The sequence below is a fragment of the Carcharhinus amblyrhynchos genome, chromosome 1 (assembly GCF_965287045.1).
Source record: "Carcharhinus amblyrhynchos chromosome 1, sCarAmb.v2.hapA, whole genome shotgun sequence".
Classification (NCBI taxonomy): domain Eukaryota; kingdom Metazoa; phylum Chordata; class Chondrichthyes; order Carcharhiniformes; family Carcharhinidae; genus Carcharhinus; species Carcharhinus amblyrhynchos.
This window is the reverse complement of record NC_137324.1, coordinates 46,038,633-46,062,975: the sequence shown is the minus strand read 5'-3', so window position 1 is coordinate 46,062,975 and position 24,343 is coordinate 46,038,633. Positions and strand designations below refer to the sequence as shown.

The following is a 24,343-nucleotide window of genomic DNA, read 5'->3' as shown; positions in this document are numbered from 1 at the left end:
GCTGCAATCATATCCAGAGTTGCACCAAGTCCGGTTCAACCATCATCACCTCCATTCTCGCTGACCTACAGTAACTCCCTGTATAGTAATGCCACAGACAAAATATCCTTGCGCTTTGTTTAAATCCTTCCATGGCACTTTTCCACTGCTGTAACCTCCTCTAATTTTACAATCCTCAAAAATGCTACAATCCTTCCAATTCTGACCTCTTGGGCAAAGCTGATTTCCTTCACTGCTTCCTCGGCAGCTGGATCTTTTGACTACCAAGGCCCTGCTTTGGAATTCCCTCCCTAAACCTTTCCTCCTCATTCACCTTCATGAAAATGTTCTTTTTAAAACCTACCTCTACCTCCTAAATCTCACTGCGTGTCAAATTTTGTCTGATTAAACTGTTAGTAAAGCCTGGGGACATTTTGCTATTGTTAAATGCAACTGTTGCTGCTGATACAAAGAGTGCATCTTTCCCTGTCTCACTCAGCCATGTGTGCAAAAATAAGTGGAACATCCTGGAAACAGTGGAATTGCGAAACACATCTAAAAGTAAACAACGAATGACACTCAATCTTGTCTCATCTGCTAGTACTAGAATATCAGGAAACTAATCATGAAATGTCTCTGAGCGGATAGAAGAACACATACAGCTTAAAAGTTTTAGTTTTGTACATGAAGAGGACTGAAACATCTTGAAATATGATATACGCACTATTAAGGAGCTTGCATCCTGGCCTCTCAAGTTGTTTGCAGGTGGACAAGTCAATACGTTCCTCATTAATCAAGAGGCTGACATTTCACATAAACTTATGGAAATGGACTCCAATGTTAAAATGCGGAGGCTTCAGAACACTGCTGTCATCATCAAATGGGATTCGGAAGTCTGCACGGCATTGGGAACAGTTATCCAGCTGGGACTTTCCTGAACTTGGACAATTAATGGCCAGTGGGTGGGCTTGTCATCCAATTAAGAATGTCAAGTGGCCTCTCAAAGTTAAAGGGCCGATAGGCAATCCAGCAGCAGCGAAGAAGCATATGGCTGCCCTTTCAGGTAAATGAGGGAGAAAGAAACAATTCCACATCCTCTCACCTTGGTATCCACATGACTAGGGCCTAAAAATCAACCCTGACAACAGAATTCATAGATTTTTTATGCAGCAGAAAGAACTTGTTGCATTTCCACCCAAATGGCAGATTTTTTTCCAGCTACTTGTTCTGGACTCGATTGAAACTTGGATCTCCAGCAGTGATTAGCAATCTGTGACAGAAGCATCAGCTAAACAAGGTCACTTAACTCCTGGACTATTGGTGTTTGAAGGGAACATGATCAACGATTCATTAATTAAAAAGGACTGTCAGTGGCATCAATTTGAACAAAACCGGTTCCTGTCATGTAAAATACACTTAGGTGCGGACATCAAAACCACTTCCGAGGCCCTGGTGCAACTTTTAAATAATTGGTCACATAAGAACATAAGAACATAAGAAATAGGAGCAGGAGTAGGCCATCTAGCCCTTCGAGCCTGCCCCGCCATTCAATAAGATCATGGCTGATCTGTTGTGGCTCAGTTCCACTTTCCCGCCCTCTCCCCATAACCCTTAATCCCCTCTCTTATCAAAAACCCATCAACCCGCTTCTTAAAAATATTTAGCGAGGCAGCCTCCACCACTTCAACGGGCAGAGAATTCCAGAGATTCACCACCCTTTGAGTGAAGAAGTTCCTCCTCAACTCCGTTCTAAACCGCCTCCCCTTTATCTTGAGGCTGTGCCCCCTAGTCCTACTATACACATCATGTGTACTGTCACAGTACACATCAAAATTAAAAAGCTACATAAAAATCATGGGTCAAATTAATATTTATTGAAAGTAATGATTTTTAAATAATTATGAACTAAATCATTGTGTTGGTGTTCAGCAGTGAGAGGAATGATGTAGGTACAGGAATCAGGGTGAAGGACTGTGATACAATTAAAGAAATTAACAAACTGTGAGGTAGTTTTGAGTGATCTGGCAGGCTGAAAAGTAGATAAATCTCTACTATGCATCCCAACTCTTTTGAGTGAGGCAAGGGAGGAAATAACAGGGGTGCTGGCAATAATATTTTATTTCCTCTCTGGCCACAGGATAATTTCTGGAGGAGAATCAATGTGGTACAATTATTCAATAAGGGAAGAAGGATTAAACCAGGAAACTACAGGCCAGTCAGTCTAACCTCATAGGTAAGAAAACTATTGGAAGCAATTCTGAGAAACTAATCTGCATTTAGAGAGGCAGGGATTAATCAAGAACAGTCAGCATGGTTTTGTTAAGGGAAGGTCGTGACTGACCAACTTGATTGAATTTTTCGAAGAGGTGACTAGGTGTGCAGATGAGGATACTGCATTTGGACTTCAACAAGGCTTTTGATAAGGTCTCACATTGGAGACTGATAGTGGAGGTAAGAGCCCATGGGATCCAAAGAGATTTGGATCCAGAATTGGCTGAGTGGCAGGACAAAGACGGTGATGGTTGAGGGGGGTTTTTCTGACTGGAAGCCTGTGTCCAGTAGGGTTCTGCAGGGACCAAACACTCGCCACCCTGTTTGTGGTTTATATAAATGATTTAGATTTGAATGTAGAAGGGTTAATCAGTAAGTTTGTGGGTGTACGAAACTTGGTAGGGTGTAAATAGTGAGGACAGCCTTTGATTACAGGAGGATAGAGAAGAGCTGATAGATGGGCTGATCAGTGACAAATGGAATTCAATCTGAGTGAGGTGATGCACTTGGCCAGGATAAACAAGACAAGGGACATAACATGATGAACGGACAGGACAGTGGAAGACACCGAGGATCAGGGAGACATGTACACCAGTTTCTTAACAAATCAGGACTGACGCGTAAAGTGGTTAAGAAAGCATATAAGAACATAAGAACATAAGAAATAGGAGCAGGAGTAGGCCATCTAGCCCTTTGAGCCTGCCCCACCATTCAATAAGATCATGGCTGATCTGTCGCTGCTCAGTTCCACATTCCCGCCCTCTCCCCATAACCCTTAATCCCCTCTCTTATCAAAAACCCATCAACCCGCTTCTTAAAAACATTTAGCGAGGCAGCCTCCACCACTTCAACGGGCAGAGAATTCCAGAGATTCACCACCCTTTGAGTGAAGAAGTTCCTCCTCAACTCCGTTCTAAACCGCCCCCCCCCTTTATCTTGAGGCTGTGCCCCCTAGTCCTACTGTCTTTTTTGAGCGGGAAGAGTCTCTCCACCTCTATCCTATCCATCCCATTCATCATCTTATACGTCTCAATGAGATCTCCCCTCATTCTTCTAAACTCTAACGAGTACAAGCCTATATGTTGTACTTGCCTTTATTAGCCAAGGCACACAGTTTAAGAGCAGAGAAATATATGCTGGAAGTATACAAAATGTTGGTTAGGTCACAGCTAGAGTACAGTGTGCAGTTCTCGAATCCACATGACAGCAGGGATGTGATAGCACTGGAAAGGGTGCAGAGGGGATTCATCAGGATGCTACCAGGGCTGGAGAGTTTGAGTTATGAAGAGAGATTGAATAGACTGGGGTTGTTTTCCTTGGAGCAGAGAGAACTGGGGGGGGAAGGCGGACATGATTGAGGGATAAAGACAGAGTAGACAGGAAGAAACTTTTTCCCTTGGTGGGGATCAATGACCAGGGGCTTCAAGGTAAGGGGCAGAAGGTTTACAGAGGATAAGAAGAAAAATATTTTCACCAGGGGTGGAGGAGTCCGGAACTCACTGCCCGAAAGGATGACAGAGCCAGAGGCCCTTATAACATTTAAACATAAGACATATAAGGAAATGGGCCAAGGACTGGAAAACGTGATTGGAACAATTGGGTACTTGTCTTTGACTGATGCAGACTCAAAGGGCTGAAGGCCTTTTTTCTGTACTGTAGATCTCTTTGACTTTAATTGTTCACTGTGCCTTAATTGAAAGGAATTATGGGATGATAAAGAAGGCACCCAACAATTTCAAACAAATAGGGGGTGATTTTCTGGCCTCTCTGTGGCATATTTCTCATGGCAGGAGGTAGCACACATTTTGTTGGTGACAGGATCTTTTAATCCTGCCGTTGTCAATAAGATTTCTCATTGACTGCATTCCATGATGTCCAGAAAGCTGTTGGCAAGACCAGAAGATCCCATCCGTGTTAACCACTGGAAAATTCCAGCCGTAGTCTCTGTTACAGAATTAGCAACACTTGAGACAATTGTTATCTTGGTGGAATTTTCAAAATTATGTATCCATATAATGTTGCTGAGAGATAATTATCCTTAGGGCCTTAAAAATACATACATTGAAAAAAGTTAAACCACACTGATATTTCAGAAATTTTTCAATACTCATACTTAAAGAATTAGAATTAAATTGATATAGAATTAAAGGGGGAAAGGGTTACAACATATTGCCAATAGGTCGACTTAGCTCAGAAATCCAGGCATGTTCGTGTTTTTTTTAAATTACTGTTAATGTCATTGCAGCAGGCCCAGGAAATACTGTTAAGATAGGCCTGCACCCAAAATGTTGTCCAATAATGCTACTAAATTAAACACTATGGAGATTTCACAATAAATCTTCATCGTATGATGATCAGCTACAAGAAAAGTTAATAAAAACAAGTTCGCTTTGAAATTTTATCAATTAAGCAAAATGATGGTAAGTTGTGTGGTTTGGGAACTGTCGGTTGTCCTTAAAAAAGCCAAAAACAGGAAGATGCATGTTATGTTTCTGCTGGTAAGAAATCTGTCAGAACCCTTAATGTGGTAGAAGGAAGGCATCAGCTGTACTATTTCAAACAAAACCTTTGGTAATGGTTCCCACAGTTTAAAATCAAGAACCTAAAACAACTCAGTCAGATAAGAGATCAAAAGTGGAAAGCAGTCTGCATGCATTTATTGTCAGCAGATTTGGTATTTTCCAGCATCTTAGGGTCAAGCAGGTTACAAGAGCTGACTTGCAAAGGCGTTTGGTTCTCATCTCGATGTACATTCTTTGGTCGCTTCTGACAACTTAAAGACCACTATACATTTCATAGAAATGGGATAAAAATTAAATTCTTCTGTACCGAAGATTAACTTTATTCTTTCCTGGTGCTTACTGCTGGCGGACAGATTATTTATCGAGTAGTGATAAGCTGCTTCATGCATCTCTAGATATAGGAGTTACTAAGTATAAGATAATGAATGACAACACTAAGCAATTAAAGACTAGGTATTCCATGGATGAGGTTACCTGTAGGATTTTTAAATTAGTTCACATGCTTGGTTTGATCCAATCTGAAAATGACAGTATGAAACTCTCTTGACACTTCCCTTTCTCAACAATACACCTTCGCCACTTATTACAGAGGATGATATTACTATATGAATCATTCTTAGGCTCTTTGAACAATATAAAAAGAAATGTTACCTTTTTGGAATTACAATAGAAAATATTGGAAATGTACAATTCATTGATCAGCAATTGTCACTACTTGCACTAATCCAGCTTTTACCATATTAAAATATATATTTTAGACAATGAATTACTTGTTGAAATGCAATAATTGTTACAATGTCAACTGAAATTTCTGCTTACAGGTTCCAACTTAAACATCTTTATCAAATACTGAGCAAACAAATGTAATTTTATCTTTCATGGGATATGACGTCACTGGGCCAGCATTTATTGCCCACCCCTGAAGGCATTTAAGAAACAGCGACATTGCTGTAGGCCAGACCAGGTAAGGATGGCAGAGTTCCTTCCTCAAAAATTTTTTTAAATATTTCTGATTTCATGGTCATCATTAGACTTTTAATTCCTGAGTTTTACTGAATTCAAATAACAACCATTTGCCATGGTGGGATTTGAACGTGGGTTCCCAGAGTGCTAAAAGCAAAATACTGTGGATGCTGGAATCTGAAACAAAAACAGAAAATGCTGAAAAATCTCAGCAGATCTGATAGCATCTGTGGGGAGGGAATAGAGCCAATGTGCTGAGTACACATGATCCTTTGGCATATTGCCCTGGGTCTGTGCATTATTTGTCCAGTGACACTACTACTATTCCACTGCCTCCACAACAAGATGGAATCTGTTTCTCCCAGTGAACTGCCTGCAGGAGCCAGGTTCCCATATGTGTAGCTTTCATCAACAGACATATTGCAGGCCCAGCAGGTAATCCTAAACTGGCTGTTGTTCAGCAAGCGCTGCCTAAATTTAGAATTACATCTAACATTGGACATCACATTGAGCTTTGAAAGCATGAGCTGGTTGAGTACAGTCAGTGCTCTGCCTATTGTGTACAGCCAAAGGGACATGCAATCTACCAGTTGTTGACCTATGCACATAGCATTGTCACTGCAGGCGAAAAGAATACATCCAGGCATTGCAACTTTTTGAATAAACAAAAACACAGGGGACATTAGTTTCCTGGTGCATGTGACATTACAACATTTCAATCGTTCACAGCCAACTTCCCAACCATCAGCAAATCCTGTCCTATGCAGTACAAATTGCTGTTCCCTTTGAAACTTGTCAATCCTTTCATGCATCTGAACCAGCACACCTTTCAGACTGTGGGAGGAAACCGGAGCACCCAGGGGAAACCCACGCACTCTATCATAAAGTTACACACGTGCAAACTCCACACAGACAATGATCCAAGCTGGGAATCAAACCCATGTCCCTGGTGCTGTGAGGCAGCAGTGCTAACCACTGTGCCATCATGCTGCCCAGCTCATTCCATTCATGCGTGCAAGACAAAAAGCTTCTACGTCTCTTTTTTCAGCAATACTCAAGATCTAAGCCATAATCTTCCATGTTATTACACTAACACTGGAGGGATTGAATGCTTAAGCCAAAGGATGTGGTGCTTGTCAAATGCACTGTTTCGAGAACAGTGAAGAATATTCCAATACTCCTGACCTCTGCTGTGCAGATTTTAGGGAGGCTAGCCACTCACGACAGAATTCAGAGGCTTTGAACTGCTCTAGCAGCCATGGAATTTAGGTGACTGCCTTATGATATGGTTTACCCAATCATTAATTACCCTCCCATTCCTTCCCTTTAGTTTCTGATCAATGGTAGCACCCAGGATGGCAAAAGTAAGAAACCTGACAATGGTAAATGCGGCACAGCGGCACACTGGTTAGCACAGCTGCCTCTCAGTGCCAGGAACCTGGATTCAATTCCTGGCTTAGGTCACTGTCTGCGTGGAGTTTGCAGGTTTTCCCCGTGTCTGCATGGGTTTCCTCCAGGTGCTCAGGTTTCCTCCCACACTTCAAAGATGTGCGGGTTAGGTGGATTGGCCATGCTAAATTGTCCCTTAGTATCAGGGCGAGTAGCTAGGGTAAATGCATGAGGTTATGGAGATAGGGCCTGGGTGGGATTGCGGTCGGTGCAGACTCGATGGGCTGAATGGCCTCTGTAGGGTGCTATGATTTTATCTACAAATACCATTGAAGAAATGATTTTGTTTAGCAGTCTCTATGCTTGTTTTTCTGTTCATTGTCATCCAAGACTTGGAGCTAGCTAAAGAAGGGTATGGAACTTTATGGATAATGTGTGCACTGTACTTCAGGTGAATAAAGATTCCAGCCAGGAATTTCAATAACAGAAAATTGGCAGATTGTGCAGAAATTTACTGCCAATCTCCTTAGCACACATTGGCTGGAATCTTTTGGACTTTCACAATGGTGAGATCTTCTTGTCTCACTGATGACAAAGCAACGTGTTCCTTGGAGGCGGGCGGGGAGGTGGGGTGCAGACAACGGAAAACTCCATTGACAGAGGTTGGACCAGAAGACCGATGGCGGGTCACCTCCACTGCTGTGAAACATGTGCAGTGTGGGAACACAATTTCACTGAAATGTAAAATCGAGTAGAAATGCAATCATGGCACGTTTTCAAATTTTAAAACAAAAGATTTTGCTGCCGTAAAAATGTAGACACAGAAAATATCCTGCAGGTCTCAAGAAGTTTATTGACAAAAAAAAATCTGAAAAGACCAGAAGTATAATTTGAGTCCTGTTGCTCAAAAGATTTTAGGTGTAAATTTAGAATATTTGTGTACATTGCACTTTAGCATGGAATTGGAGTTTTGTTAAAGAGTGGCTGAGAGGGCTAGAATACAAGAGTAAGGATGTACTTCAGATGCGGTATAGGGCTTCGGTCAGACCCCATTTGGAGTATTGTGAGCAGTTTTGGGCCCCATATCCTAGGAAGGATATGCTGGCCTTGGAAAGCGTCCAGTGAAGGTTCACAAGAATGATCCCTGGACTGAAGAGATTGTCGTATGAGGAACGGTTGAGGACTTTGGGTCTGTACTCATTGTAGTTTAGAAGGATGAGGGGGGATCTTATCGAAACTTACAGGATACTGCAAGGCTTGGATAGGGTGGACATGGAGAGGATATTTCCATTAGTAGGAAAAACTAGAAGCAGAGGGTATAACCTCAGGCTAAAGGGATGATCCTTTAACACAGAGATGAGGAGGAATTTCTCTGGCCAGAGAGTAGTGAACTGTGGAACTCTTTGCTGCAGAGGGCTGTGAAGGCTAGGTCACTGAGTGTTTTTAAGACAGTGATAGATGGGTTCTTGATTATTAAGGGGATCAAGGGTTATGGGGAAAAGGCAGGAGAATGGGGATGAGAAAAATATCAGCCATGATTGAATGGAGGAGTGGACTCGATGGACTGAGTGGCCTAATTCTTATGGTGTCAGTGCAGGTTTCATGGAATTGATACAAAAAAAGTCCAGAAATTTGAAAACAGTGTACAAATCAGTTACAGGTCATTGACACCTGAATTTACCCAGTATTTTGTGCTGAAGATCTGCATTTCACATACCCTTCATTGTCTCAGCATCTTAAGTCTTCAGGAAATTCCAGGTCACCCTGTCTGTGTGAATTTCAGAAATATGGTTTGGAATTATCCAGCTGACTTAAAAAAGGAAATTTGTTTCTTGAACAGATGCAGGACATAAAAATCTTTGAACTTTTATAAATGTTCTAACTAAATCGTTGTTTGCACACAAACATTTGGGAGAACACATTTTCTGTATCTTTGACTGATTGTTATCAAGTTTAAAAAGGGTATACAGTTCCAAAGACCATCAACAAATTAGCATTCTCCACCTAAAATTCACTATTTTTAAATAAATTTCTTCATATTTGACTTGTTGCTGAAACACTACAGCTCTTTTCAGAAGGAAATAAAATATCCTAAAGGAAGACCCACTAGTTCTGAAATGCGTGCCTTCAGCTTCTTGCTGTCAAAACCAAAGAACACAAAGCTGAACACATGCAAGATTTTCTTCGTAAGTTTTTCTACACAATACACACCGACTGAGCCAATGCCATGACTGGCATGCACCTTTTCTATATCATAACAATATTATATTGTATAAGTAATATTATTTAAAGGAATCTAATTGAGTAGATCAGATTACATCCATGTCAGCTGGTTCAGTGAGAAGACCATGATCCAATTACAGAAGGAATCTGTCCATTTCAATTTGTAATTGATTTCTGATTGAGCACAGGCTTGTAATAGACCAGCACTTTGGGTACTAAATCTGGACTTCACATTAGTTAGTAACTAATTTATTGTGAAGGAGGTTAGGGTCAAATTAGTGTCAAATAATTTATCAATGTCACAACATTACACAAGCAATGTCTCCATTTTTTAAAAAGGACACCATTTACATTTACACATGAACACCCTAATCATCAGAAAAGATCTAGAATCTGCAGACCCTTTTCCCAGAATAAAAAGCAGCATCCTTCAGACAGGGCAGAAAATAAAGAGCAGAGCTCCTTCACAGTAAACTCTCTGTGCTAATGATATCATTGATGGTAAAAAGGGCTGGTTTTCACAAGGAGAGATGAGGAAACAGGGCTCCATACTGGTTACCAGTTACACAGTGAAGTTGATATAAGACCTGAAAAAAAAGTCACCTGTATGGTGACCCAAAGCAGTTGGAGGTGGATAAATAAACATTCAGGACTTTTTCAGCATAGACACTTGGATTTTTTTTTAGAAACAGAATGCAGTCCAAACAAAAAGCTCACCACAAATGATTACAGCATTTCACATTTAGTCCCATAGAACATACGCAGGGATTAACTTCTGAAGTTAGCCATGACAAAAGCCTACGAGACTAAAGGCATGGCAAGTAGAACAATTTACAAGCATAGTTAAAGTACTGAGCATAATGTGCATTTTCCTGGCATAAAACTACAAAACAAATGAAGCTCTACTCATTCTCTTAGCCTCATTGCATGAAGATGTAGTTGTAAATAAAGTGAAGGAAATATGCACGTAAAGTCATGGCTAATAAAAGAAAGACAGATTCTATGTACAAGTAGCATTTTATCAAGATGTTAAAACTAACCATTTTTTGAGATTCTAACTTGGCATATTCCAACAGCATTGGCACCTTGTGGCAGTTGTAATAGTCCCGTTGTGTCTGATCCGCTACTCTTGGCTCATTGGGAAGAAAGGAACTAGCCCACACCTGAAAGATGCAAAAATGACTCTCTTGTAAAACTGAACAATAGACCTTAAAAATGTTAGATTGTGAAAATGTGTGAAGGCAAATATAATCAACTAATTTGATCTGTGACATTTTGATCCTTCCTGAAAGTACACAACTGGTAAAGAGTTAAACGTTTATTATTTGAGTACTGAGACAACTTTTGACTATAAGATATAGGGACAGAATTAAGCTATTTGGCCCATGGAGTCTGCTCCACCATTCAATCATGGCTGGTAAGTTTCTCAGCCCTATTCTCCCACCTTTTCCCCATAACCTTTGATTCCCTTGCCAATCAAGAACCTATCTATCTCTGGCTCAATCACCTGGCCTTCACAGCCTTCTGTGGCAATGAATTCCACAGATTCACCACCCTCTGGCTGAAGAAATTCTTCCTCATCTCAGTTCTGTTGTCTTCAGATCCTAGTCTCTCCTACTAATGGAAACATCTTTCCCACATCCACTCTATGCAGGCCTTTCAGTATTCTGGAAGCTTCAATGAGATCCCCCCTTATCCTTCTAAATTCCATTGAGTACAGACCCAGAGTGCTCAAATGCTTTTCCTTAAATTGAAGTGCCATAAAATTATCAGGACTCCAGCTTTGATATTAAGTTCCCAATTGGTAAATTACTGGTTAGGTTTAGATATGAGGGGGCCCCAGGGGAGAGGGTGGGGGGGGCCTCCAATTTGCAGGGGGCACGGATGAGGGTGGCAGCAGGAAATTCCGTGGGCGAAACACGGTTTACATTGGCAGGATTTCCTGTTCCAATTGTCCTCACCCTCCCACCAATGACATGACGGGAATCCCAACATTGAATGTCTGGGTCGCTATTTTAAATGTATTAAAATTATCACATCTTTATGCCTGCTAGCAACCTCCCCCCCACTTCCCTGTTAGATTGAGCACGTCAACATGAATCACAACACGTCTCCCACGATGTGCACCTAGTGAGCAGAACCCGGTGTGCAGGTGAGTACATCCTCAGGGGGAAGAGGGTCATGCCCAGGTAGAACATAAGAACATAAGAAATAGGAGCAGGAGTAGGCCATCTAGCCCTTCGAGCCTGCCCCACCATTCAATAAGATCATGGCTGATCTGTCGTGGCTCAGTTCCACATTCCCGCCCTCTCCCCATAACCCTTAATCCCCTTGCCTATCAAAAACCTATCAACCCACGTCTTAAAAATATTTAGCGAGGCAGCCTCCACCACCTCAACAGGCAGAGAATTCCAGAGATTCACCACCCTTTGAGTGAAGAAGTTCCTCCTCAACTCCGTTCTAAACTGCCCCCCCTTTATCTTGAGGCTGTGCCCCCTAGTCCTACTGTCCTTTCTGAGCAGGAAGAGTCTCTCCACCTCTATCCTATCCATCCCATTCATCATCTTATACGTCTCAATGAGATCTCCCCTCATTCTTCTAAACTCTAACAAGTACAAGCCTAGTTTATTCAGCCTCTCCTCATAGCTCAACCCCACTTTATCTGATTAAGACCCCCCCCTTAATTTCTTTTAAAACAAGTCCCCAACTGACCCAATTAATTGCCACCTCTTGTCAACCAGCCTTCTTCTCAAAGAACTAACACCAGGAACAAAATATTTCAGATGGTGGGGTTTCCCTTCCTGCCATCCAAAAGAATCTGCAAGGAAAATATCCCCACTGACTGTGACTGCCACATAGCCATTTCACATTTGAATGATTATTAATTGACTGTAGCTGAGACTCCTGTCCCTCACTCAGAAATCCCACCTTAGATTGGCAGGCAGCCAATCTAACTGGCCAGCAGCTCTCTGGTCCCTGCAGTGACAGGAGCTGTGGTGGACAGAAGGGCACTCTTGCTTCAACAAGCTAGAGTCTAAGCTATGGGACCGGACAGAAAGGTGCATTTGGGGGGTTCCAGGGTAGGCCAGGTGGCCGTCACCAGATCTTAAGAGGGTGGGAACCCAAAGTCAGAAGGGAGCTCCTGACGGAGGAGTACCCCACCCCTGTCCTTCTCACCCAAGACCTAAGCTTGTTTATTTTCAGGTTTCCCCTATGTCACGTAACCCCTCCCACTATTGCTTTATGGGTTAATTTGACATCTCAATGATGAGATCTTGAAACTTGTATGTTGAAACAAAAACCATTAATTGTTGACCTGTAACTATGCATGGATCGCAGTTATTGACATGAATGGCATCATCTCCATGCCTCTAGAGTCTTATACGAGTCTATTACCATGTGACCCTACACATCATACTGTGGGCATTACAATTTTCTAGTCTCACATTATTCCTTGCTCTGCCAGCACTTTTATGTTACAATGGTGCACAGGCACACAGAACATCATACAACACTCATTAACCTAAAGAATTGAGGCTGGGCAGGAAACAGTGTTTAAGTGGCCAATGATTGGCCACTAAGGGCCTCAACTGGGGAAAGCGTGGAAGGCCCATCAAAAGCCTTGCTCTCCCCGGTGTAAAATCGCTGCGCGGTCAGGGCGTGCCGAACTCAGATCCTTCAATTTCATTCTCTGCTTTCCCCACCCCTATCTAAAGACCTACCAGTGGGGCAGCACGAAATTAAGGCCAGCAGAACGTGAAAAGATGGGCCCTTTATATAAAAAGATTAAAATGATGGCAGAAGTGGTGATATTAAACAAACCTTACAATTAAGAAAAGCTAGAGCATTCCTTTAAAGAAATAATTTATTTGGAGACAAAATCTTTTATTAATTTTGTTGTTGTGTGTTTTCCTTCAACATCCTGTTAAATTTACTTTGATGAATTCCATGGCTTCTATCCTCAGAAATTTAACACTAACCCAAAAAAGTTACACGTGGATCTGTTAAATTAGACTACAGACTTTGAAGTAAGTAATTTCCTATGTATGATGATATCCAGGTGCACTCAGGGTCTGTGCTAACATGAAGATATCCAGGTGCATCACACGCACACTAGAAGGGATCTGCATTTAATTTCAGGAGACAAAGTACATGTTTTCTTGCATCCCTGCAATGGACTTACCAGAGATCTTTCACACCAGCAGATCTAGTCAAATCATCACTCGCATGGATAGAAATATAACAGTTAACTTATGGGGTAGGCAGCTCTTCTGGTTTTCTTACAAAACCGTTAAAATGGAATACATTGCTATTTGACAATCCATGCAGGGCAATTTCTGTTCCTTTATTAATTTTAATCGAATCTGGCATTTCAGACTTGCCTGAGAGTCAATCTGGAGCCGACCAAACCCAGCTGGGTTAAATGGGTCATATTTGGTTGGCAAGCTGTAACTAATGGAGTGCCACGGGGATCAGTGCTGGAACGTCAACTATTTACAATATACATCAATGACCTGGATGAAGGGATTGAACGTATGGTAGCTAAATTTGCTGATGGCACCATGTATGTACGTAAATAAGTTGCAAAGAGGAGATAGAGAGTCCATAAAGGGATATGGACAGGTTTAATGAGTGGGCAAAGATCTGGCAGACGGAGTATAAATGGGCAAATATGAACTTTGGCATGAAGAATATAAAAGCAACATGTTACTTAAGCGAAGAGAGATTTCAGAAATCGGTGGTACAGTGGGATCTGACTATCTCATACAGGTATCAAAAAAGGTTAGTGTGCAGGTGCAGCAAGGAAGGCAAATGCAGATTAGGAAGGCAAATGGAATCTTGGCATTTATTGCAAGGGGGAACAGAATATAAAAATAGGGAAGATTTACTGCTGCTGGGAATTGAACCCAGGTTCCTGTGCTAACCACTGTGCTACTGTGCCGTTACAGGAAAAGGCGAGGGAGTGGGGCTAGAAACTTATCAGCCATAATTGAATAGCGGAGCAGACTGAATGAGTCAAATGGGTGTTGGCAAGACTACACCTGGAATACTGTGCACAGTTTTGGTCTGCTAATTTAAAAAAAAGATACAAGACCATAATGTACAGGAGCAGAATTAGGCCCTTTGACTCGTTCAGTCTGCTCCGCCATTCAATCATGGCTGAAAAGTTTCTTTCCCACTCCCCCGCCTTTTCCTGTAACGGCACGGTAGCACAGTGGTTAGCACAGGAACCTGGGTTTGATTCCCAGCTTGGGTCACTGTCTGTGTGGAATTTGCACATTCTTCCTATGTCTGCATGGGTTTCCTCAGAGTGCTCCGGCTTCATCCCACATTCTGAAAGATGAGCTGGTTAGGTGCCAAACTGTGGTGACTAGGGGAATTTCACAGTAACTTCATTGCAGCGTTAACTTGTGACAAATATATAAACTTTATTAAACCTTTGATTATCTTACCAATCAAGAACCTATCTCTGTGTCTTAAATATACTCAATGACCTGGCTTCCACAGCCCTCTGTGGCAATGAATTCCATAGATTCACCACCCTCTGGCTGAAGACGTTCCTCCTCATCTCAGTTGTACACTAAAGTTGTGCCCTCAGATCCTAATCTTGCTTATGAATGAATACATCTTCCCCACGTCCATTCTATCCAGGTATTTCAGTATTCTGGGAGTCTCAATAAGATCCCGCCTCATCATTCTAAACTCCATCGAGTATAGACTCAGATTCCTCAAATGCTCCTCATATGTCAAGCTTTTCATTCCTGGGATCATTCTCATAATTGTGTTAGAAGCAGTTCAGAAAACGTTCACTTGACTCATCCAGGGGAAGGGGCCTGATCTTGTGAAGAAAGGTTGAACAGGTTGGACCTGCACCCACTGGAGTTTAGAAGAATGAGATATGAGGATGTTTCCACTTGCGGAGAGACTAGAATTAGGGGACACAGCTTGAGAATAAGAGGTCTCCCTATTAAGATGGAAGTGAGGATTTTTTTTCTCTCAGAGTGTCATTAGCCAATAGAATTCTCTTTTCTAGAAAGAAGTGAAAGTTGGATCAATTAGTTTATTCAAAGACAGAATTGGACCAGATTTTTGATATATAAGGGTTTTGGTAGAGGGGAAAATAGAACTGAAATCACAACCAGATCAGTCATTATCCTATGGAATAGTGGAGCAGACTTAGAGGATCAAATGGCTTATTCCTACTCCTAAGTCCTAAATTCCTATGATTCAGTACTCAGCTGGTAAATAGGTTTCCAGCATTGTCAAGTCCCAGATCAATAGTATACTGGTCCAAAGCACTGAGCCCACTGATAGCAGTGGAGTTACTCCAACGTATATATAGCACCTTCCAAGAGCTTGCATCGTTGGTGACCTAAATGGACTCCAGGGATTGTAAACCAACAAGATCTATGATAAATAAGGTAATTCCTGTCAAATGGACACTAAGAAAATGCTTAGAACAGAAAGTCCTTCTCCAATGTTATTTTGATCACAAAAATCAACACCTTCATAGGGGACTCTTGAAAAAATTGTTTGAAGAGCTTTTTTACAAAGCAGACCAATAGCCAACACAACCCTTGGTTCTGTACCTTGATTAAACTGTTTTCTTATGCACTTTGCTCCCCTCTACATGTCCCAGTTGTTTTTTCTTGTCTGTAACAAGTAGAAAACAACGCCGGGAAAAGAAACTGTTTCCAGCCTTAACTGTTTCCAAAATAATTACATCTATTACCAATGTCATGGTTAAGTGGCCCATCAAAATAGAACCAATTGCTTAGTGACTAGCTGTTTATTTCCAGCTACCTTTGTGCTTAAAACATATTTTAGATAGTTCTCAAATATTATACTTATCCATTTCAACGCAATTCCTGTTTCTGTTCAGTCTTTGGCTGTATAATTCTTTTGTTCAATTACCTCAGCATTTGAGTTGCTATCCTAAATAGCTTTTGTTGCATTTATTGATTTTTTGCATCATTTTTGGTCCATTCCCCTTATCCTCTCTTTCATTCTCTGGTCAACTCCCCGAAGGGGAACCAACTACTGACCACGGTATAAAAAGAGTGACAACTGAAATTCTCAAAATGTCAAGAAGAATATAAATAACCATCAATACAGCCACTGGGTCACTTTAGTGGAACACAAGACACATCCACCAGCTAAACGCTGGAAAGACCAAAACCATCTTTGGCCCTTGTTGCTTAGCCTGTGGGTGGAATACTCCCATCCCTCCCATGGCAAGTTTGCTGGTGGGCTGAAGCAGAAGAGAATCTAGCAGTTCCAAAAAGTTGGAAACCCACCAGTGTAAAATCACTTGTCAAATTTCCCAATGATGGGATAATGGCGGGTCAATTTTCCTGCTAGCTGACAGCGTGAATGTATTTGCATCTCATGAATGCACATTTAAACAGCCGCCCTTTGGCATCTCATTAGGCCTTCCAAACTTGCATCATGCCAATGTGAAATTATGGTCGTTTAAAATCCAATGAATAAAGGGTGGTGTGCACAAGGCAATCATCTGTTCACAAGAGACTTTGGGATCAACGCAACAACCTTCCTGCCATAATGCTGCACTGCTTCTGATACGGTGTTCACCAGTCAGTTGTGCCGTCTATCTCCACGCCGTGCTGGTCTTCATGGACAACACCATACTGCTGGAGCCAAGGACCCTCTTGTCTTACCATCAGTACAGGTAAGTACAATGCCTGGGATTGGTGAGTACAGGGTCTCCTTCCCCTTGATGCTGCGCATCAGTGTATATCTAGAGAGCGTTGTGCTGCAGGACTCATGTAGCCACCACGAAGGTTCACAATTCAGCCAGGGGTGGAGTGCAAGGTGAAGGTGACAGGGGAAAGGGAGGGGTGGTAATGACTAAGACAAAGAGGGGAATGTGGGAGGAGAGCTGTGCAGGAAGGGTGGGGAAACGAACGAGGGCTCACAACGGCAAGTACAACAGTAAAGAGGTGGATGAAGATGACGAACAATGAAAGGCTGAGGGGGAAGACTGAGAGGAGAAAAGCTGCACTCTGACAAAGCTGCATGAAAAAGTCATACACAAGGTAGCCAAATGAATACCACATTATTTACTTGAAGGTGATGCACCAAGACTCCAGACACAGTGGGTAAAGGTCCAAGGTGGTCATGGGTGCCTCGCAGGTGATGTGGTTGAATTGAGGAACAAGCTTCTTCTTGAGGTGCTGGTCTTTTTCTTCTGGGTTGCTGACATCCTGGTGAAGTCAGGTGGGCTGGAGAGATTGACACGATTGTGCTGGAGTGGTATTTAAATATGGCATGCAACCTTCGAAACACCAACTGACAGCAGACATGCCAAGTGACTTGGGGGAGAGATCCTGTGCATAACTGCTGAGGTTTCAAGCACAAAATCTGGCATGGGATCGTCATTCTAGCCTGCAGAAAAAGAACCTGCCACAGTGTTTAGTCTCAAAAACTGAGAATTCCGCCTATTGAACATAGAATATTACAGCGCAGTACAGGCCCTTGGCCCTCGATGTTGCACCGACTAGTGGAACCAATCTAATGACCCTCTAACCTAAACTATTCCAATGTTATCCATATGCCTATCCACTGACCATTTGAACACCCTTAAAGTTGGCGAGTCCACAACAGCTGCAGGCAGGGCATTCCACGCCCTTACTGCCCTCTGAGTAAAGAACCTATCTCTGACATCCATCCTATAATTACCACCCCTTAATTTAAAGCTATGTCCCCTTGTGTTAGCCAACACCATCCAAGGAAAAAGGCTCTCACTATCCACCCTATCTAACCCTCTGATCATCTTAACATAAGAACATAAGTAGGAGCAGGAGTAGGCCATCTAGCCCTTCGAGCCTGCCCCGCCATTCAATAAGATCATGGCTGATCTGAAGTGGCTCAGTTCCGCTTCCCCGCTTTCTCCCCATAACCCTTAATTCCCTTGCCTACCAAAAACTTATCTACCTGTGACTTAAATATATTTAGCGAGGTGGCCTCCACCACTTCAACGGGCAGAGAATTCCAGAGATTCACCACCCTTTGAGTGAAGAAGTTCCTCCTCAACTCCGTTCTAAACTGCTCCCCTGCCTTATCTTGAGGCTGTGCCCTCTAGTCCTGCTGTCCTTTCTGAGTGGGAAGAATCTCTCTACCTCTACCCCATCCATCCCCTTCACTATCTTATACGTCTCTATAAGAACCCCCCTCATCCTTCTAAACTCCAGCGAGTACAGACCCAGTCTATTTAGTCTCTCTTCATAGTCCGACCCCCTCATCTTGTATGCCTCAATTAGGTCACCTCTTAACCTTCTCCTCTCTAATGAAAATAACCTCAAGTCCCTCAGCCTTTCCTCATAAGACCTTCTCACCATACTAGGCAACATCCTGGTAAACCTCCTCGGCACCATTCTTATAATACGATGACCAGAACTGTACGCAATACTCCAAGTGTGGCCGCACCAGTTTTGCACAGTTGCAACATGACCTCACGGCTCTGAAATTCAATCCCTCTACCAATAAAAGCTAACACACCGTATGCCCTCTTAACAACCTTATCAACCTGGGTGCCAACTTTCAGGGGTCTAAGCACATGTACACCGAGATCTCTCTGCTCGTCGACACTACCAAGATTCCTTCCATTAGCCCTATATTCTGTACGCCTGTTATTGTTATTGTTGCCTCTGTTATTGTTGCAGATTCCACCCCACTCACCAACCTTTGATTCAGACTGAACCAGACTGTTTACAACCTCAACATCCCATATAACACTGAGCTCTGTTTCTGACTCTCTCTAGCACAAGGCCCCTACTATCACACTCAGAATATTGCCCTTCTTTCCCCTTCAGTCTATTCAATGCTAAATTCATCATATTTGCCTTTCTCAGAGATTTAATTCCTCCAATGTTCTCCTTGCTGGGAAATCACCCATTACAATCTCAATATTCTCTAAAACTATTCTGCTTGCATCCTGTTCTGTGCTAAATCTCATTTGCCTGTTCTCCCCAACCTAGAAAACCTACACTGGTTCCCAGTCTAATCCCTGCATTGCCTTGCAATTTCCATAACCCTACCTCCATCACAAGCCTCAATGCCCTAAACCTATGACTCAAGCTTTTTGTGCATGTCCTCCCGCTCTCTTCCAGTCAATGCGCCCTTGGCCACCTGAGCCCCATGCTCTGGAAATCCCCGTCCAAACTACTCCCTTTCCTCCTTCCAAAACAACCAGCACTCTGCAATTCTTCAGATTCTCCCATCTACATTTCATTCCTTGGCATTTGCATTTAATCCACTTGGTTTTGATGTTAAATGTTTGTGCCGCCATGTTCCGGGTTCCCTTGCCAGGAGGATGAATCATTCTGTCACTACCTGGTCTGGCCACAGCAATGGAAACTCCCAGCAATTCCTTCTTGTATCTACATGTGGCACCAGAGCATGGGAGTTCCACTATAAGTTAAAAATGTATCCTTTCTCAGTCACTCAAGCAGGTTGTTTCAATTAGCCCAAGGGACAGAAATAGCACACAGGCTCCCTCTGGTGTGTGAAGCAATCATTGTGCATTACTCTATAAAATATAAAAGATAAGCATATTTTTAACTTGTTTTATTAATTTCTGGCATACGGACAACACTAGTAAGGTCAGCATTTACTGTTCACCTTAGTAGCCTTTGCAAAGGCGGTGGTGGTTCAAGAAGAAAGCTCACAGCCACTTAAAAGGTCTCAACTGGTGTGAGGATGTGCGTGTTGCCCGAGGCCTTACCCACTGCCCATTAAATCACAGCCATCTCAGGGGCGGGCGGGTAGGCAGTGAAAAAGAGACCAGTGGAGTTTTACAGCTCCCCTACTCCCTCCACAAGCCCATCTGTCGGGGATTGCAAAATTCCACCCAAGCCATAGACACCTCCAGCAAAAGCACATTTATTGTCAAATCCTAGTTTCCCCAAGGCAGCATGTGAGACCTTTCCTGTGGACAACTGCAGTCCTTGTGCTGATAACAAATCTACTTGAAAAGCTTAACAATAAAAATGACAGAACCCAAGCAGAATACAGGCTATTTTGTTCACTGCTTCGAAGTACTGAAACCCACTTCAGATATGTAATTAGAAATGATTTTGGAGTCGCTTCCCACGGATAGGAATCAGTAATGTTTTTTCAGTCTTGCTCGCTTTTAGTAAAGCATTCACATAAAGTGGGAATATTTGCACGATTATTCCTGTTCATAAATTCCTTGGAAACTCTACATTGACTACATTTGTTTATCCTGAACAATACTGATGTTGCTGCAGTGTGTTTTTTGGAATACAACAGCTTACTCCTTGTTCTACTGCTTCTTTTTCCATTTCTAAAGCGATCATTCAACTTCAAAGAAATGGCATTTACAGAGAACAGCAACTTCTTAAACAGAAGTTTCATTCCCCCTGCCAGTATGCCTTCCAATAATGGGATCATACTGCCACCTAGTGATTTAACTGTTAACCATAAAAACTGTACATAAGGGAGGTCCCACTAAAGAAGTCAAATTTACACAAAACAGTGGACACTAAAATGGGAAGCACAGGACAAGGAGCAACTTGATGCCAGAACAGCAAAGTGTGTACAAGTACATGGATTGTGACCATGGAGGGAATTGAAAGTAATCAAGAGATTACTGAAGTTATTTACAGAGGAATAGGAGTCAGTGAAATTCAGTGTGTGGATAGAGTAATTGAATTTGGGGAAATCGAATGAACGAGGATGTTGCCTTTTGTCTTTTCAATGAATGGTTATCTGTGGAGGGTTGAGACAGCAAGGCAGGCAAAGTGGGCATTCAAGAAACTGTGGTTCAAAGTGATAAAAGGCTTGATTCTGACAGCAGTGAGGGGAGATAGGGACAAAGTTACAAATGTAGATGAAAACATCTGTGGTAACAAAAAGATTTTTAAGTCAGGTATTGGTGGATATGCTTTTGGTCACTTGTCCTAAAATTTCTTTAAGAGGCTCAGTGTCAAACTTCATCTGATAGTGCTTCTGTGAAATGTTATCAGATGAAGTTATTGTTGCTACAATTGTATTGTGATGGACTGATAAAGAGGAATGCACACTTATTAAAAATGGAGGCAAGTAAAACTATAAAGGAACGACAGATTTCTGAAATAAATAACCTTTGTTAGCTTATTAGATCATAAAACTGAATAAAATTGGAACTTGCACTAATTTGTTTATTAATTTTAGAAATTTTGGCAGGAATTTTCCAGCCCTTCCTGCCACCAGGACCTTCCCGTCCCACCAAATTCGATGGAATTTTTAACGGCTCATTGAATTTGCCATCCCAAAATTCCACCCATAAAACGGAATGAATTTTGTTCAATTAAAAATTTATTTATTAGTTACAAGTAAGGCTTCCATTAACACTGCAATGAAGTTACTGTGAAGTTTCCCTAGTCGCTACAGCCCAGTGCCTGTTTGGGTCAATGCACCTAACCAGCACATCTTTCAGACGGCGGGGGGAATCTGCAGCACCCGGAGCAAACTAACGCAGACACGGGCAATCATGTAAACACCACACAGACAGTGACCCAAGCCAGCAATCGAGCCCAGGTCTCTGGCACTGTGAGGCAGCAGTGCTAACCACCGTGTCGCCCAATTGCCATAGCCATTATGAGACATACATCAATTCCCTGCAGCAGGGCACATTGCAGTCCTTTAATTGCATGGCCTAGACAGCATTCTTTATCAATATCATTGAATACTGCCTTACATTTCGTGGCCTGTAACACTGCCTGTCCAGGTGAATCAGGCTAAGGCACTACATGAACAAATTTTTCCCCCAAAACCTATTACCTAATTTTTCTTTCTAGTGTGCTTACAATTATCCTTTTAAAGGAAAATAATTTACATCTGTGAAATACTCAAAAAGATGTCAACATTTTACATCTCTTCCCAATGTCAAACATTCTCAGGTCAGACACTGATTAATCACAGGGTCATGTTTTCTACAACTTCCCCAATGGCAAGTGATTAAAGATGCTGCCTGGTTTAGATCAGCAAGCTCCAATTCCAATTCCCAGGCTCCGCTGGGGCACTACAATGACCTCCAGTGCTCCAGGAGTGGCAACAATAAGAAACACCTCTGCTAAGACTTGTACTTAAGATGTACACATAAAGAACAGACACCTGAAAAATGTATTTTCAACCTAACCTAAGAGAAGTAACCTTTTTTGTACAGCAGGAGGACTTTCATTTCCAACACTGCATTTTGTGTATCTAAAATGCGCACAAGTGTAGGTACATTTAAGCACCAAGTCAACAAATAATTGTAACTGAATGAAAGCTACTAAACCTTTTTTATTCATCCATCAATGAACATGGGCTTCGATGGCTGAGCCAGCATGCATTGCCCATCGTAATTGCCTTTAAGAAGGTGGTGGTGAGCTGCTTTCTTGAACCACCGCAGTCCATGTGGTGTACATACGCCCAGAATGCTGTTAGGATGGGAGTTCCAGGATTTTGACACAACCAAGTCAGGATGGTGAGTGGCTTGCTGGGGAACTTTCAGGTGGTGGTGTTTCCATGTGACAGCTACCCTTGTCCTTCTAAATGGTAATGGTCATGTGTTTGGAAAGAGCCTTAGTGAGTTCTTGAACTGCAATTTGTAGGTAAGACACACTGCTGCCACTGGGAGCCAGTGGATGTTGAAAGTGGGATAGCGTGCCAATTAAGCAGGCTGCTTTGTCTTGGATGATGTCAAGCTTCTTGAGTGTGCTGGAGCTGCACTTATCCAGGAAAGGGGAGAGTATTCCATTACACTCCTGACTTGTGTTTTGTAGATTGTGACAGGCGTGGGGAGTCATGGGGTTCCTAGCCTCTGATCTGCTAGCATAACCACAGTATTTATATGGCTGGTCCTGTTAAGTTTCTGGTCAATAGTAACCCCCAGGATGTTGATATGGGGGAATTCAGCAATGGTAATGGCAGTGCACATCAAGGGGCAATGGTTAGGCTCTCTCTTTTTGGAGATGGTTATTGCCTGCTACTTGTGCGGCATGAATGTTGCTTCCAAATACTGTCCAGGCCTTGTTCCAGTTGGACATGGACTGCTTTTAGTATCTGAAGAGTGCAGAAGGTGCTAAAATCATCAGTGCACTTCACTACTTCTGACCTTATGATCTCATTGTTAGGATGGCCATGAAGGCCACGGGGATTGTTGACAGAGCTCTGTGGGCTTCATGGAGTATGGGCTCTAAAGATGTGCAGGTCAGGTTGAACTGCCATGCTAAATCGCTACTTAGTGAGTGGGGGACTAGCAGAATAAATACGTGGAGCGACAGGGATAGGGTCAGTGCAGGCTCGATGGGCTGAATGGTCTCCGTCTGCACTGTAAGGATTCTATGATTCTATAATTGAGCAGGCTAAGGCTTGCCCAGTAGGAAGTATTCAGCATGGACACTTAAACCTCTTACTTCACCCTGACCAGTGTTGCACTACCTAGCTATGAGCCGTGGGAATGGTCTCTTCCTTTGTTCATGATAAAGGTCTCTTGGTGATGGGAAACTGGCTTTTGGCTGAATTATTACAATAGCAACAAGGAAAAAAAAAATTCCATCTCCCTCCTCCGGACAACCCCCAAGTCAAGAACCTTCTCTGGTAAGTAAAAGCCATTATGTCTTTTTTCAGAAACCCTGAACCTTATGATACCAGTGAGGAAGACTGGACCCAGTACAGTGAGCATGTGTTACTCCTTCTGCGCTAAAAACATTGAAGGAAATGAAAAACAACAGGACATATCATTGATGGTATGCAGGGCCCTACTTCCAGATTCCAAAAACAAAAAGAAAACCAAAATGGTAGCTTTGTCACATAGCAGGCAGACAACTACTAGATCACAACATAGTAAAGAAGAGCACTGAAATCTCACAAATCCCTACATTTAAAGATAAGTTGGTTTCAGTTTATATTTCTTTGTACTAAAACAACTTACTCAAACAACTTGTGGAATAGAGCAGGATTAAAATGCTTAAATGACTCTAATGAAA

At 42.3% G+C, this 24,343-nt stretch overlaps 1 protein-coding gene across 3 annotated transcripts in view; it reads right to left on the bottom strand.

The window, feature by feature from the left end:
- The window catches only part of galt (galactose-1-phosphate uridylyltransferase), a 67,551-nt gene that overhangs the window by 22,047 nt on the left and 21,161 nt on the right, over positions 1-24,343 (bottom strand). For 2 of the 3 annotated variants that reach the window (XM_080217032.1, XM_080217116.1), the window contains exon 7: positions 10,388-10,510. The exons of the other annotated variant lie outside the window; for it this stretch is intronic. In XM_080217032.1, the coding sequence (XP_080073158.1) occupies positions 10,388-10,510 (123 nt within the window). The remainder of the gene's footprint in view (positions 1-10,387; positions 10,511-24,343) is intronic. 3 annotated transcript variants of the gene reach the window in all.